Source organism: Astatotilapia calliptera, chromosome 9 (assembly GCF_900246225.1).
Source record: "Astatotilapia calliptera chromosome 9, fAstCal1.2, whole genome shotgun sequence".
Taxonomy (NCBI): Eukaryota; Metazoa; Chordata; class Actinopteri; order Cichliformes; family Cichlidae; genus Astatotilapia; species Astatotilapia calliptera.
The window spans coordinates 29,108,746-29,126,398 of NC_039310.1; the positions used below are offsets into that span (position 1 = coordinate 29,108,746).

General features: G+C 39.3%; 1 protein-coding gene and 1 long non-coding RNA gene across 5 annotated transcripts in view; one reads left to right on the plus strand and one right to left on the minus strand.

Annotated features, from left to right (window-relative positions):
* The first annotated feature begins 1,192 nt into the window (after positions 1–1,192).
* LOC113029517 (uncharacterized) lies at positions 1,193–8,692 on the plus strand. The gene is made up of 5 exons (XR_003273430.1): positions 1,193–1,249; positions 6,152–6,304; positions 6,753–6,863; positions 7,513–7,589; positions 7,669–8,692. It is a non-coding gene; the product is annotated as an uncharacterized LOC113029517 (long non-coding RNA).
* An 851-nt stretch (positions 8,693–9,543) lies between these two features.
* Positions 9,544–17,653, minus strand: part of LOC113029449 (phospholipase D1-like) — a 50,728-nt gene continuing 42,618 nt past the window's right edge. For all 4 annotated transcript variants that reach the window (XM_026180309.1, XM_026180305.1, XM_026180307.1 and 1 more), the window contains 6 exons: positions 17,344–17,457; positions 17,022–17,071; positions 16,175–16,309; positions 14,356–14,509; positions 13,430–13,547; positions 9,544–13,170 (listed from right to left, as the gene is read on the minus strand). In XM_026180309.1, the coding sequence (XP_026036094.1) occupies positions 12,946–13,170; positions 13,430–13,547; positions 14,356–14,509; positions 16,175–16,309; positions 17,022–17,071; positions 17,344–17,457 (796 nt within the window). In that variant the 3' untranslated portion in view covers positions 9,544–12,945. The remainder of the gene's footprint in view (positions 13,171–13,429; positions 13,548–14,355; positions 14,510–16,174; positions 16,310–17,021; positions 17,072–17,343; positions 17,458–17,653) is intronic.

Sequence of the window (17,653 nt, forward strand, 5' to 3'; positions counted from 1 at the left end):
GCAAAAAAAAATATTTCATAGTTCAGCAATACTGATCAATCTAATAAACTTAAACCTACACCATCCTCCCTATTCTGGTATTTTAAAGAGTACTTAGCGTAAATATTAAGCAACCTAACTAATAGGGTTAAGCTTAACGCAGGAATGCTTTACAAACATTCAGAGATGAACTTACACACTTGCTTTACTTCTCTCGGGGATAACTTTGTCGGAGATGAAATGCCGGGTTGCTAGCGAAGCTCCAAATGCTATCCAGACCACCGACAGGTCCCGCATGCCACAGCCGCTCTATCACGTGATGCATACTGCTCCGACGTGCTAACGTTCTGAGGTGAGTTACGGCGTGTTGCAAGTTTTGTGAGGTGCTTTCGTGATATTTAATGGATCGGATTACATTTTTTATTTTTCTCCGATATCCGATCCAGTAATTTAGGTCAGTATCGGACCGATACCGATACGTAATATCGGATCGGTCCATCTCTAATGCATACATTTGAATGCTTGTATACTCCATACATGCATGTATACATATGCATGTAGGAACATAATTTCTTTATAGTTTTCCATTACTTAACAGCATAAATTGATATTTTGTTGTTCATACCAGTTTTGTTTTGAGGTTCAAATCCTGAAAATTGGGCCTTCAATTGCATTTTAAAATCTTTGTAAGGTCGTCTCATTAAAAAGTGTTTCAGAGGCAAAGAAGCTAAAAAAAAATTGACAGCACCTTATAAAAACACATTAAATTACATTGTAAATGTAAGTAATTTATGTAGTTTGTAACTTCTAAATAAGTACAAACACTGGCTCACCCTCAGTGCCATGCCATAACCTTACCATCTATTATAATAATTTACTATATTATAGAGTTGCTTGCATCATAACTGTGATTTATTTTGGTGTGCACAATGAATTTTCCACTGCTTAAATATCAAATAACAGAATTTGTAACATTTTCCACCACTATTATGAGCCTGAAGGATTAGATGCAAACAACTTCGTTACCTAACTCAGCATACCTGTTTTCAGTGACGCAGGGTGAGGTTTATCAAATGAGGCGACTTGGCTATTTTCCAGATTGAAATTCCTCTTCGTGCAGGTGTTCTATAGGAGTGGCAAAGTTAACTTGGCAAATGATCAAAAATTTCAAGTGTCAAAGAACCAGTTGAAAAGAGCAGAAAACTGAGGACATTTCTGATTTGGCTTTGGGATGTCGGAGGAGAAGCTGAAATCCAAACTACAACTGAGGGTAAGTGCTGACAATAGTGCAGTCAGAGCGGTATCACAGTGTGTTTGTGTAAAGTTTGCTTCCTGTGATTCTCTTCTTTATCAGGAACCATTTTTGAAAGAAGAATGAAACTGTTATTATTAGTTTTATTGCCAGATTTACTAAAACTCTATCATCAGCCACACTTCAAATCCCAGAAAGGCCCAAAAGCCTGAGCTCATAAGTATGTATGAGATGGTTTATGTTACACAATTTGAAACTGGCAAAGTTCAAACCTACTGAAACAGACTTTGGAGTATCAAAATGTTCTATAGTTAAATTACAGGATCAGAGATTCAAGATTTTTATTTGCCATTTGCGCAGAGCTCTCCAGGTCAAGTTACATTTTTACAAGATAAAAACAAAGCAACTAATGGATCAATCATATCAATCATCATGTTTACTATATACAAAAACACTGTACAGAGAGGATGGTAATGCACTTCTTAGTACTGCAAACATAACATTGCACATTTACACAAATCTGTTTCAGTGAGTATACTGCAACATCAGTCAGTGACTTAATCCCAATGTACATTTGAAGTGAGGTAGTGTTGTGTTATTTTAAGTGTTCAGTGTTTTTTGTTTTGCCATCAGTCGTACAGTGCCGGGGAGGAAGCTGAAAAACCTTGTTCTGTGTGTGACGATGCTGACCGATCTGTTGTGTCTCACGTTGTATGTGCCGTTTTTGTGTCGGAGTAGAGGGTGAGCTGGATGGTGTGAGGAAGAAAGAAAGTAATAATTTCTGCAAATCTCATGTTTTCCAGCTAAATCTGTGACTTTTAACATCTTACGCACTAATGTGCATCAGTTTCTGTGGTGCAACAAATGGGTGAAGTTTGTGAACCACAGTTTTGCTTTGTCTGTTTTGCCGTTATTTGTGTTGGGCATTGTGGATCAGCACCTGCCCTCTTTGCTTAAATAAGATCAAATCTCTTTATCTCTGGCTCTTTATAGCCTGATCCCACTTTCAGAGTCCAGAGTACAATGAAGCAAATTCAACTTTTCCAAGGTTTCTTTTAATAATAATAATGGATTGCATTTATATAGCACTTTTCGAGACCCTAAAAGCACTTTACAGTTGCACTATTCATTCACACACTGGTGGAGGTAAGTTACAGTTGCCACAGGACAAATTGACAGAAGCGAGGCTGCCATATCACACCATCAGCCCCTCTGGCCAACACCAGTGGGCAGTAGGTGAAATGTCTTGCCCAAGGACACAACAACCAAGACAAACACAGCTGGGGATCGAACCAGCAACATTCTGGTTACAAGAGGAGCATATCAACCCCTGAACCACTTTTCCATAGATGGCTTTACTGACCTACCTTAGTTTTGCTGTGCAGCTCCTTTTGTAATCTAGCTAACTCAGTTTTGTCTGCTGCTCAGTGGGAACACTAAATTACAGCAGTTCAACGAGCTTTTCGTGACCTGTGGTGCACTCCCACGCTTCTCTTATTTCTTTAAAAGTAAAACCTACACAGGTGCACATCCACTCAAAATTTGTACTTAGGAATAAAGTTGCTTCTAAGAGAGTTTTGTATCGGTGAAAGACAAAAACCTAAAACCAGGCGTTCGTGTTACCTGTGCAAAAGATGGTGACGACAACTTTTTCCAGCAATGCGATTGGAAAATATAAATGCTGGGAAAAAAGTAGAAATTCTTGTGGCTATAGGAAAATCATTATTGATTTCTAAAGCTGGACAAACATGAGGAATTCAAATGAGAGCAGAGGAAAGAAAGGCAAGCTGCGCTTAATTGTTCAGCACCTTTCAGACACGAGCTCGACATTCTTTACATAACCTGAGGTGGAAAATAATGATCTTATCTAGAAGAAGCACGAATTGGATGGATGGAATTTATGTGACAGTTTAGGCTTGAGTTTCCGTGACAGCCTTCGCTTTAAGAGTATTATTTGTTTTGTTTTGTTCTTTTTTTTTACTTCTCTGTCTGGAAAGTGAAGTTAGGGGCGTGGCCAATTGGATTAACACTTGTCCTAACCAGACCTGGACTGGCACCTTTTTAATGTGATCTTTTAGTTTATTAGGGCCCGAGCAGTGAGAGTGCGAATTTTGCACACATGTCAGGTCTGGTGAAATATTTTGTATTTTAATGGTTTTACATATGAGCATTGGAAAATGGCTCTGGAGCGCCACCTATGCATTGTTAAATGCAGCCCTACGAAAACATTGATTGAGCTACATGAATGTATTTTGGCACACACGTGTATCATGCTGTGACGGACAAAAAGTCAGTGGGACCACTGACGCAAACACAACAGGAAGTCCGGCATGTTGGATTGAAGGCGACATTTTGGCTCCGTTTTTCCCATTTCCACGTCTCGTACTTTTGCGAACTCCTCCTTGGGATTTGATCGTATAAGCTTCATATTTGGTCAGTGTCAACTACACACCTGGGCCATGTTAAATTGCGGAGCTTTTGAGTTTTTGGGATACGGCGTGATCGTGGCGCCACAGCGAATTTCGATGATTTGCCATCAAAATCTTATTGCCTCTCATTCTTTCATACATTGTGCGATCTGGACCAAAGAGCACACATATGATAAGGCTCCAGCCCTGAACAAATTTCAACTGCCATATTTGACATCAAGTAGAGCGCCACCTATTGGGAACAGGAAGTGTCATGTTTTACACTTTGGGGTACAGTATATTGATGGGTAACATCTGCAGCCTCAAATTTTTCCAGGAAAGCCTTAAGGAGTTGGTCTTGGGTTACAATGAAAACTGTGAGTTTTTGTGAAAGGGTGTGAACCCTGCAGCATGGCGAACTTTGATGTCACGCCATGAAAAACAAATTAGTATAACTCAATAAAATCCAGTCAGTACCAGACTTTACAGGCATGATGTCAGACCCGCCCTGAACAGATTGATGTGCCCATTGTCAGGAATACGCAGAACGCCACCTAGTGGCAACAGGAAATATCATGTCTTTTATTTTGTTGCACTGATTTTTACAGGTTCATCAGGTCCACCTCAAAAGCGGTGGATATTAACATCAGTTCCTCGTGATGCTTCAGTGAGAAAATTGTGACTTTAAACTGAACAACGCACCCTGGTGGCAACGCGGTTCATGATGAAAGATGAAGTAGCTTTAGAGGGGCTTGGAAAGTTTAAAAGCTCTTGAAATTTGACGCACACCTCCAATGTGATGAAGTCTTCCTTGTTATGTGATCATTTTCATGGAATATTGGAAAATGGCTCCACAGCGCCCCTTACAAAATTTCAAAACATCAGCCCCTGCTCTGTGTTTCATCTATGAGTCTGAGACCTGGTAAGCTTATTGAAGATATCAAGATGTACAAAAAAGTCTCTTGGAGCAATATCCCAAATCCAACAGGAAGTCAGCCATTTTAAAATTAAAGTGTCATTTTCGCGACATTTTCCCCTCTTTTCAGGCCTCATACTTAGACGAACTCCTCCAAGGGATTTCATCAAAATGACGTGATCTCCGGTGCAGGGACTCTAAAGACCTTTGTGATATTAAATTGCGACGCTTTTTACGTTTAGGGAAACGGGGTGGTCATGGCGGCACGTGGAGTTTCAATCACTCGCCAAAGAGCAGTAATCTGCTGTCACTCAAAAACACAATGCCCAGTATCTCCCAGACATCGCAGGCTGATTTCTCGATTTCTCAGTAATAGTTAGAGCGCCACCTAGTGGGACGGCTATAATCATCATTGAACAAGATGAAATTTTAGCTCGTGGTTCTACGCATGAATTCCATCAATGTGACATCAGATCAGACGTGATGGGTGTAGGTGTTGGGTGTGGCTCGATGCGCCGGGGTGCGAGGGCCCTCATAACGCCTCTTGCAGCTTTAATTATAAATGTAACGGAGAAAAATGGAGCATCTAAGAAATAACAATTTGCAACTGATGAAAATATAAAAGTATAAATATAAAAATATCAAATGAATATAAAATTGCTTTTGTATGGGCTCGTGTTTACTGACAGTCATGTTTCCGACCACCTGTTTAAATTTTGTGTCTGAAGAAAACGTTGTCCAGGGTGAAAGCAGGTGTGGGAACTTAATTGTGCTGTCAGTGAAAATGAAACAGTTTCTACTTGTTTCTACCTGATGCATGACCAAAGAACTCTGCTCTTCATTCATCTGTGTAAAATGAAACGGACATTTTGTGTGTTGACTTTTTTTTTTAATGTTTTTTTCGTTTGTTTGTTTAGTTTGCTTGTAGTCTCTCGTAGAGCAGTTCTGGCCTCCGCAGCCCATATTTAACACCCCTGCTCTGAATCATTGCAGTCAGTGAGTGTGACGCTATCAGTGTGAAGTACTTAGCTGCCTTTACTCAGTTACTCCTCTGTTTTTTTTCTATTTTTTGCATTTAACATATTAAATGTAAAAAATAGAAGAAGAAAAAAGAAGATAAAAAATACAGTTGTTGTTTCGGCAGGCAGCACGGTGCTGTGGTGGTTAGCACTGTTGTCTCACAGCAGGAATGTCCTGAGTGTGACTCCACTGGCTGGGTCCTCCTGTGTGGAGATGGCATGTTCTCCCCATGTGTCCAAAAACATGCATTTAGTGGGGTTAGGTTAATTGGTGATTCTAAATAATAATGAAAGGGCATGCATATAAAAAATATTATTAATAACCCAACAAAATGTATTTTTTTTTAAATGAATAACTACATGGATGAGAATGAATGGTTGTCTCTTTCTATGCGACGGACGCAGCTTTATCTCAGAAATACTTAGATGCTATGCTGTAACTATAATTATTCGTGGAGCTCATAAGATGTAATGAATGTTTGAAGTGGTTCCACATTCTTACAGACTAAACCATCTGCCTACTTTCTCTAACAGTGAACAGTTTTGCTCAGTTGTTTATCTTCCTGATCTCATTCAGGTGCTTTGAACCAGTCAAAATGGCGCCCCGTGAAGGATACCAGGATGGAAACATCGCAGAGAAGCACATAGCAGAGACTGGAGCGACCAGCTGGTCCACATTCACAAAGCGTCCCATCAGTCGGTGCTTCAGTTATTACCACAAACATACAGAGTGAGACAACATTTAACATTCAGCTGTTACAGTGACACGAGAAGCTGGCTGTTCCGAACGTGGATCCGTACATGTGTAAAATCACTTAATACCAACCAGTCTTGAGAATAAATGCACTAAATGTAAAGGATGATTAAGAGCTGGTGGTCACAGTGCCCGTGCACGATATTCTTGACTTTCTATTTGAAACTATCTGCAACTGACTATAGATTGATGCCAGCTGTATGTAGAAAATGTCCCAAAGAAGTAACATGGTGCAAACTGTTAAATATAGCTTATAACTTCTAAGTAATAAAACACAAACTTGTTTCAGTTCAGCACACTCCGAGGGCAGCTGCTAAATCCTCAACCCTCGAATGACTGACTTTATTGATCTTCTGTACTTTTACTGCAGCCAGGCTACATTTTTCTCTTTTAGCCAAAGTGACTGAGTGAATCTGTCTTTCAGTGATGAGCTACAGATGGACGCACCGAAGTTTCCCACAGCCAAGTTTCTGCTGATGAAACACAACTGCAACCAGGAGCTGATCGGATCTAAATTGGAGAATGAAAATGTGAAGTAAGCATGATTAAAGGTGCCTTAATTCCCTGTCTTTGTCTTGCTTTCTGATACCTTTATTAAGAAAATGCTAGCTGGTCTAAAATTAGAGGTAACTCCAAGTGTACAAAGTTCATGAAGCAAAACAACAACCAAACTCCAGCAAACACCAGGATCAAACAGGCACAAAGTCAAAGTAAAATAGGACGTGACCTAAAAAGGGCTTGAGGACAAGATTCAGTGTGACTCTGTGGGGAGACTAAAACATAATACAAAGAAAGAGATATAAATACAAATCTCAACCACTCTTAACTAATACAACAACTCAGTGCTGATGGCTGCTCCTCCCTGAGCCTGGTTCTATTGGAGGTTTCTTCCTGTTAAAAGGCAGTTTTTCCTTCCCCGCTGTCGCCAAGTGCTTGCTGTGATTTTCTTTAGGATAAATTACCTTTTAGTAGAAAGTCCTGTTGTGATTTAGCGCTGTATAAATAAACCTGTACTGAACTGAACTTTCTTCACTGTTTGCTTAGTTCACGTGTTTCCCTGTTGTTTTCAGATTTTGTGCAATGCTAAGCTAACCGGCTTCTAGCTGGAACGTCATATTGACAAACTGCGTTGTGTAACAGTTTCAGTGCACTGTTTATAAATGCATGACTTCTTCTTTTTACAGAACTCCGTGTGTGAGGACAAACAGTAGATGTTTTCCCCCCGATTTATAGAGTCCAACCTGAACCTTTGAAAAGACACGTAAGTTTACTTCCTCCTGATCACATTAAACCATGTTGTCTTTTTAATCATATATGCATAATGGAAATATATTTCACAGGTCATGCCTAAGATGAGGAATGAAATCCTTGAGAAGCTCGATCGATTCTTGTAAATCTCCTGCCAAACTCAAAGGGGCATGAAAAGCGAGACTGCCGTTACAGTTGCTGTAAAAAGTAACTAGAAAAAGACGTAAATGCCAACAAAAACAGAGGTGATGCTGTTCAGTTTTGATTGTGTAGATTGTATTTTTCTACATCTGTATTCTCAAGTGTCAAACGTGCATTTGAAACACATCCAAGAATTGGGCCTTAAAGGTTTATTTAACACTGCGAATGCAAAGATAGAACTGGACCAACATGCAGATGACCTGTAGTTATTTAAAGCCTCTGTGGTTTATTTCCATAAAATATGTAAAAACCTGTGAAGTACTGCAGGTGTCTCTTTATGGTGGATAGTCTTTGATACCAGGGTCACGGTTTCCTACCAACAGATTGATTTCCATCATCTTTCCTTATAAGGCAGTGTTGGATGTTTGTTTGTTATGTGTTTTTCATTTCATGTCAACAAATTCCATAAGAAGATTTCTTTAATACTTCAGGTGATTGCTGTGAGTTTTATCAAACAGGGAGAATTTGTCAGTGCTCACTTTCACATCTGGAGTAATCCACATCTGAGTTTTTTGACAATGATCAGCCCAGCGTCACAGAGGAGTGAGTGTTTATGGGCTTCTTATGGAATTTATATTGTAGCCATCTGAACGTTTCCACTCGATTTCACTGATATGCCGTTTTTCTTTCATAGAGTTTGTTTGTTCTTGTTGTGGATTCAGTTCAACTGATGTTTGTATTGCGCATCACAGTTTTGTTCCATTTGACGGGAGATTTTTAAAAAGTAGTCATGTAAATAAAAACATTTAAACTGGTGTGTGTCACAGTAGATTTGAGTAAAAAGAAACTAAAGCATTGGTTTGTAACAGGGACTCAATCTTAAATGAGCTGTGGGTCCCTGCTGGCCACTTTAGTGCTAAAGTAGTACAAATAAATAAGAAAACATCCAGAAATCCAAAAATGTAGTGTTTTTCTTTTTTCTTTTCGCCGTTTCTTTCATTTTAAACTGCAAATGTAAACTTGTATTTTGCCTTCATATTAAATCATTTTTTGCTTTTTAAAGAAGAACAACAAACAAATCCCCCTAACAAAAAAAGCAGCTTCAAGGGCCAGATTGCATTGTATTCCTTCACATACACGAGCCACAAGTAGGGGTGATTTTCTTTAAGATAAATTACCTTTCAGTAGAAAGTCCTGTTGTGATTTAGTGCTGTATAAATAAACCTGTACTGAACTGAACTTGTGTGTTTTCCTGGTGCTTTCAAATTTTGTGCAATGCTAAGCTAACCGGCGTCTAGCTGGAGTTTCAGACCCCTGGTTTGAAAGAAAGGATTTTTTTTTTTTTAAGTAACACTTCCATCATGTGACAAAAGAAAGGCAGGGAAACAGAATGAAATGATTAATATTTAAACAAGTTTCCAAACATTTACCAATAAATGAAGCCATAAAACTACTCACATTAATCACATTAATTTCAGCATTTCATGTTATGAATTTAGCATTTTTGTCAGTTTTAAAGACATTTGTGCATTTTATAACTTTGAGAAATAGATGATGAGAATTTAAAAATGTATACCATGTTATTAAGAAATAAAAGGTGTTTTTAAAATGTATTTAAAATGTATTTTTCTACAGTGGATTCTTAGCTGGACGTTCCCATTTCACAAACTTTAAACTTTCCATTTTAATTACAGGAAAAAAAATGTTAATCTTTTATGAATAAAAAGAAATATTGAATTTCATTCAACAAAAAAGAACAATTGTGATATCATGAAAAAATATGTATTTCCATACAAGGGTTTAAATCCTAAAGAATTAGACTTTGATAATGAAAACATTTTAATATTTAACATCGTAGGTGCTGAACAGCCCATATAGATCCAGCACAGTGAGTGCTTGTGCCTCTGTGTAGATTGACAGAAAACTCTAAAGAAGATGCTACTGAGCGTCTCAGTATAAGTCTGAGTTGAACTGAACTAAGGAATCACTGAACAACATGATCAGATGCTTTTCAATGACTTGTTAACACCTCATTTATTTAATCCATCATTTCAAAAAGCAACACATGATGTGCAGATCACTTTAAGGGGCTGCCACAAAGAAACAAACTGTGCAAATAGTGCATTTTTATAGAGATACAGCAAAAACAAAGGCAGACGAGAGAAAAGCTGAGATTCAAAGAACACGAGCAAACAGTCAGATTTCAGATATATTTCTGTGTTTAAGTTGATTGATTTGAGCTCAGCCTTTTATATTTTAAGCTTCTGATTTAGATTTAATCTGATATCACAAAAGCTGAAAAGGTGAGGAGCTGAGAAAGCGCTGGACCAGGAGGTAGAAACACAGGGAGGTAGAGAGGAAGACTAAACAGAAAGAGCACACTTAAGGTCCAATTTCCAACAACATTAAAGTATCAGGTCTATCTTACAGACAGACACACGATTAGCTTCAACAATGGCTTTAAAGAAAACTGTTCAGCTTATAAAGTTCACACGTTTGTCCGTGACGGTTTAATGGCAACGAGCTGCTGTCATGCTGTCAGCTGCAGTCAGTAAAGATCCTTACATTTCAAATTTACAGCACAAAACAGCATCATGCAGAGGAACAGACCAACGAGGAAGACACTAATAGTGATGCTGCGTTCCAGATGTGTTAGAAGATCAGAAGATTCTGATGCATGAAGCCTCATGCATCAGAATCTGGTTAATCAGAAGGTATTTAACTGTAAATATTCCAAACCTGCAATAATATCTTTTGGCAACTTGAGGGGAGCAGAAAGAAAGTACAAAGACAAAGCTGGTGTAATATCTTCTTGATAACGCACTTAAAGACATATTTTCCACAAGGTGAAGCCATGTTTGCATCCACAAAAGTCCTCTTTTAATCACCAGAAGTTAGGGCTGATTTGAGCAATAAAAAGGTTAAAACTGAAATTGTCTATTTTGACATGGACATGGTCACGGTGATATTTACCCAAATTTTGACATAAATCAGTCAAAGTCCACAAAGTCAATATGAAATCATGAAAGTCTTGTGGTCTGACTTCGTCGCACTTTACACCAAAGTGCAGTTCTGTTCCAAATAGGACCAACACTTAATCCAATTTCAAAGGAACGCCACAAGCATTGAAGGCTTTTGTTTGTTGGATTCTCCTCAACTCTACACAGACTATCCAAGTAGCCGATCAGTATAGTGTTACATGTAGCAGCTGAACTGTAAGAGGCAATTCTTAGAGTAGGTGGAGACCAAATATGCAGCTGAAAGAGTGAAAGTTTGACTTTTGGGGTGAATAGTTGATTCAGGATTGTGAAAATGTGACAGAAGCTACTCTTTTAGATCCCCCATGACTGTTAACACCGGATAATTTAAAATGACTAAAAGGCAGAATGCAAATAGTATCACAAGTATCACAGGCAGACGTCCTGATCTAAGATAAGAGAGCTTTGATTGACTTCATGGTAGCAAAAACATGTGACTGCAGTGTCTCATGGTAGCAACGCTGCACACACAAGTTCACCAAGGGGAGATCTATCCAAGCACCACAGTTCAATCGTTCAGTCAACCAAACATTGGGAATCACCATCTGGAACAGTGACAGACTTTGGCATCATAACTTTCCGAATTAGATTTGATGGATATTCAGCAGGTGAACGCAGTAATGGACAGTCACGTGTCTTTATTCCTGCTGCTTGTCTAAACTGGCAACAGTTTGCAGACACAGTCATCACAACAACTTACTAAAGTGGTAACATGTTGTTCTACCGCCCCCTGGTGGACATAAAACATCCATTATACCAGTGACAAACCAGTATTACCTGTTAATGCAAAGTTAGCCATTGTGGGAAATTTCCGCTTTCTGACACAAAAGGAAATGCAGCAATTTAATAAACTCTTCATGCATGCTTCTCCAAAATAAAATAGCTTTGTACAAGTCTATAATTTCCTAATAGTTTCCTGGAAATAGTGACACGTTGTATGAATTGATCTCAATAACTGGAGTCTTTCTAAAAGTCAACCAATGAAAATAATTTATTACATCTAGAAAAATGTTCCCAATTACACACAAGTAATAAATAAATATTTATTATTATTTAAATCCCCCAATCACCAAGTTACAGTAGTGGTTTCCAGAAAATTATTATTAGGAAATTAGAAACCAGCAACATAGAGCTATATCAGTACAGCTGGTATAAACGTAGGTCACTTGAGGCTTAAGTCATGCAGAATCCACAGTATGAGGAATGTGTGTTAACATCAGCGTACAGTCCGTCATCTTTGGCACGTTTGATTTCCTGTTTGACATAAATATTAAAAGCAGCCACATGAGACAAGTTTAAAAGGAAAACATGTGCAGAGACGCCCGACAGCTCGATCCGGCTCTTCATCCCCGCCTCTGCTCTGCTGGATTTAACGATTTAGTGTCTTTTGAAAGCAGAAGAGTCAGAGCTGGACGTTGCATAGTGTTGTTAGAGAACGGAGGCTCAAGCTGTACTTAAAAAACAAACAAAAAAGGTAGAGTAATAGCTTCACGGTGACAGGGGAATTTCATTTTTTCCTGTAAACACGAGGCCTAGATTTTCAGGCACTGTAGAGTCCATCGCTCCCTCTGTTGCTGGTTTGTACGCCCATGTCTGTTGCTTCTGTTCAGAAGCAACCTGTGTGCACATATGAGCTCTGGGAAGCTGTGGAGTCTCTCTCAGTCTTTGAACATTGTAAGGTTAGGTTCATAGATGTTACATCACAGCTGACGCCATGCTGGAGGTGACGTTTCTAAATAATCTCCGATTTCTGTGATTTCCTTGTGTGACACAACCATTTTAAACGGTTTTGACCACACCTGTTTTCCTGTGGCACGCCTGTTGAGGCTGCCAGGTAATCTATTTAAATCACATAAATTGCCTGTTGTCAAATCATTTATTTATCATTTAAACTTCATGTATGATTTTATCTATGATTACTTCATTTTTCCAGTCTCTGCTCTCTGTGAACATGTCAGCATTTTTGACATCGGTCTGTGTTTGTGGAGAGTCTCAACTCAGGGAGATGCTGTCTTCTTAACATGCAATCATGAGCTATAATCTATGATGTGAAACAGAGATCATAACATTTAAAAAGCTCCAGCATGACCTCATCTGTTTTTGGTCAGAGCCCCGTCAGACCTCCAGAATGGCGTCAGAGTGTTTTCTATCCACCTTCCACTCAACGAACACAGACGTGCCCCCTCTGCCTCAGGTCCAGACCTCCATGGGCACCATAGCCTCCTTGGAGCCGATGGGTGGAAGCAGGTTTTGTTCAGACAGGAACTGAAGAGGAAACTGAACGAGGAAGCCACGGATCTTCTTCAGCTCCTCCTGAGCCCGAGCCGGGTCCTCCTTGTCCAGGCCGGCCTTGGCCAGGTAGCCCTCCAACTCCATTATGTTACGGACGTCGCTGGATGGCAGACAGCGGAAAACCTGGAGGAGCAGGAGAGAAACAGGAGCTTGGAGCAATTTTTTCATGTCATTATTCAGGATCTATGACTGATTATGTAGTTATAGTATTCCTCCATGACTGTGTGACAGCAAGTGGAAAAGTTCAGCTTTACCTTCAGCTGATATGCTTGTAGTTTTAATATTGACTAAATCATCCATTAAATAATAGAAAACTCATGTAAAAAATATATTTTAGAAAAAGAAAGAAAAAGTTGAGCTGAACACAAAGGAGTACACTCACTCGCTGGTAGATGGAGGCGTTGCGAGCGCTGGTGGACATCCAGACCTCCTTGTAGAAGTGATCGCTGATTGGATCCGAAACATCGATGGTGGGATCTGTGTAAGTGCCGAGGATCGTCCTGATGGACACAGGAGGAGGGTGAGACACACAAAGATATACTGAACAATATAATAAGTAAAAACAGAGCAACAACCTGCTTTAAAATCTTTACATTTCATCATAACATTAAACAACCGAGAGACTTAAAGGGTAGAAAATGAATATAATAGTCATACAAAAATTACACATTTACTTCGAGACAAACTTGAAAAGAATTTAAAAGGCAAATAAGGACTATGTATAAAAATGGATACAATATAGCATAACTTAAAGCTTAAAGGCTGCACTTCAGTCACATCTGGATTGTTTAATTTCAAGGATTGAACCACATATTAAGAAGCAGTGACTGTGTGGATGTTTGCACTATCACACCTCTTTTTATCTGTTCTCTGGTTTCTTTTTTTCTTTTTGAAAGACAACAATGTAACTAACTAATCAGGATCTAGATGTCAGTATGGATGCAGAAACTCAAGTCGTGCGTGATGTGAAGGGAAATTTCCAAACTGGCAGAGGTGTGCAGTCTGAGACTGTTTGAAAGTCTGAGAAGTTTGAAATCTGCACCCAGTGAGAGGTGGTGAAGAGCAGAATCCATGTCAGAAAACAAGGAGGTTAAGAGAGCAGTAATGCACTAATATTAAATGAATCTGAAAGAAGGGTTTTGCCTCAAACACGCTCCTTCAGGCTGGGACTGAACCTCCCATTCTTTCACCACGTTAGCGTTGGACAGCTGATTTGAGAATGTATGTTTCCAGTTATCATCATCATTAAATAATCAGTGTTTCTGTCAAATAAGCCTTTCTAATGTGTAATTGCACATTTTTCAGTACTTGAAGCACTCGAGCCGGAGCTGCAGGGCGTATTTTCCCGCCTTGTACGGCTCTCCGTCCATCACCGAGTCCACCATCTCCGAGTCCTCCACGATCACCGCCACCTCACTATCCCGCTTTCCCAGCATGCTCCGGTCGTTGATGTTGGCAGAACCTGAAGAAACCGAGGATCAAACCAGGCGTCAGGGGACAGAAAGCACCAGCAGGGGGCGCTGCAACACTGGATTTTAGACTGTTTAGGTTTCTGCTGTTCAGGCTGTTTGCAGCTCTCTCACAGCCAGTTTGAGTGTACTGGAGGTTTTCACTTCACTTTATGTTAGAATCACATCCTAATCATAAGACCTGCAGCTAAACAAATACATTTCACTAAAACTACCACGAGACACTAAAAGACTTAATTACAATTAATTCAACAGGAGAGTTTTTGTTAAATAAAAGTTTACTTTTACTTTCTTGTGCTAATTCAGCTTTTTAGGGAAATGTTTTTCTTTTAAACTTGTCTTTGTGGGTGTGGGCAAAATAAAAGCACCAACTTTCCATTTAAAAACAGAGAAAAACGCATTTATTCCTAAATTTACTTACGATGCAAACAGCAACAAAACAGTCAAGACATCAGCAACATATCCTGACAGTATTATAGGATGCTGACACTGTTCAGTGGTCAAGAGTTACTGCCAACTATCACCTAAGCTTAGAGATGATTCACAGAAAAGAGATCTTGAGATGAAGTTTGGAGGAGGAAGTTCTGCTCCCTCAGATTATCTCTTTATTCTGGCCGAGTATTTTTGTTATTTTAACCATCACTTCCCCACATTGTCAACCAATATTTATAATACTGATGTCACCACATTATCAGATAATTCTGCCTTTGAAATCTACTGTACTAACTCTCCTCCCCATCACCACCACATCCGTCCGGGTGTCAACGACTCTCAGATTATCCGTACACAACACTCTGGGCCTTTCTTATGAAAACATCTGAGAAACTCAATCATTGCCTCCCAAATTAACCCATCAGTCTCATTTTATATCTCGATATATAAAAAAGTGGCTTTAGATGACGCCACTTGTGGCCACAAGTGGTGCCCTCCCACAGTGGGTTTAAAACCTGAACTAAAAACCTCGAGATTTTAATTCAAGCGCCTGAAACTCTGAAACTGTCCACAGTAAGAAGGTAACATTTTTAAACAGCATCATTTAATATTAAAACAAACAAACAAAAATGTAATACCCTGCGTTTGGTTGTTTACATGAAATGATCCTGATGATTTTATAACACACAAACCAAGAAGTCAAATCTAAGGAATCCACTTCAGTAATTTCCTTAGATTCACTCATTTTTGTCTTTTACTTCAAACATTTATTTGCAAAAATAAGAAAACTTATTGTCTTTTACAGCTACTATGTCATCAGTGATCAAAATAATGTATAAATTATACTATTTATTGGAAATTCTGTAATTCTGAATTAAATTATTAAAACTCTTATAGCAATTTCCAAATAAAACCAGAGTTGTGGAAGCACGCGTCTTTAAATGAACTTATAAACCGAATAGATCATCAGCTTCCTGTAAAGCACAGCATCTTCCACTAATCTGCACAAAAGAAACTCTCATCAGAAACAGGTGTTTGATTTCATCTCTCTCCATCTTTGAAAACGGTCTTATCTTGTGGAAACTGAGTCGTGACTTTGTTTTGAACCATTTTAAAAACATCTAAAATCTTCTGACACGTCTCACTCTGCAGCTCTCATTTCTCGCTTCTCTATTATACATGTTCAGGGTGGAATTTAATTCCTATACTCAGTTGAAGCTGCTCACCGATGACGACGGTGTTGTCGTCCGCGATGAGCATCTTGCTGTGGACATAGATGAGCTCAGTGACGAGCTTCCCCTCCAGATCAGTGTGAGTCCTCAGACCAGCGATGGAGATGTAGTTTATCCAGTTATCTCCCACTGCAAGCAAACACCACACAGTTACAATCACATCAGTATTTTAGCAGTTTGGGGGTTTTGATCATTGAAATTGTATAGAAAGAGCAGAAAATCCACACCGTCACCTAGTGTTTGCTCATAAGGAACTGACTGATGCGCTTCTCTGGCTAATACTATCGATTATTTATCTTACAATATAAAAGTGTGAGTTGGTGATATACAAATGAAACCGAAGTGAGCGAGGGAACTACGAAATGTTCAAACTGACTCAGGTAAGAGCTTCATTGCTACAACTACAATTTACAGGAAAACATTGCTGAAGTTACTGTAACTGTAACAATCTACACTGTAACTGGAATCCCATTTTAACACTGCGCTGCAATGACTTGAATGGCATGGACGGTGTCATTTTAGGGATAAAAGGAGTTTCTGGTTACTACACAAGTTAGGACGTAGATTTCCCGCAGAAGTATAAACCAAGCTTTAGGCATTACTGCACAAATATACACGATAAACAGGATTTGAGATTAAAAGTCTACCTAAGATTCAGCTGACTGTAAATAAACTGCTTTTTTCAGAACTAATTTATTAACTTAACCCTACATATGTTAAAGGCTGTGACACAATGATGGAAAATACAGTGCATACAGTGCAAAGAGAGCTCATAGTCCCAACCAGAGCGGCTACGTGACACCCTGTAACCATCAGGGTGTTGCTGTTAGTGCTGACTTACTCTCTTTCTTGAGCTGGGAAATGATGGAGTGGTCTCCTCTGTTCATGGTCCTGCAGGGACAGAGAGACAGAGGAGGATTAGCAGCAAGTCCACATTCCACACAACACAAGGCTCTGTGTGTGTCAGCATGTTTGAACAGGAAGCGCTGCCTGTTTACTCAAGGATGTGGGCGAGAAAAAAATGCTTCAACAAAAAAAGGAACGGAGTGAAGGCACACAGCACCCACACACACGGCAGATCTAACAGGTGTGTGTGTTAAAAGGTAAGGTGTGGCAGTGGTTTAACGTGGCTCATTCTTTGTTACTTACAAACACACACACACCTGTAGTTGAAGTGCATGACAGCCTGGATGGCGCTGCCGCCTCCAGTGTTGATGTCTCCTTCAAAGCCCGGCAACAGCGGCGTCACCACATAAACACGATACGTTTTACCCGCCCTAAAAATCACACATAGAAAATCACAACATTTCAGTGTATTTATGAAGCTTTTCACAATATTTTAGACTCGTTTGTCTTTATTTGATGACATCCAATGATTGGCAGCTTTTCCCTCAACTGCAGAGTTCGCTACCAGGCTTGACACTTCAGGTGGTGATTAAACATCCATCAACTGTCCATCCGTTTGGCAACCTT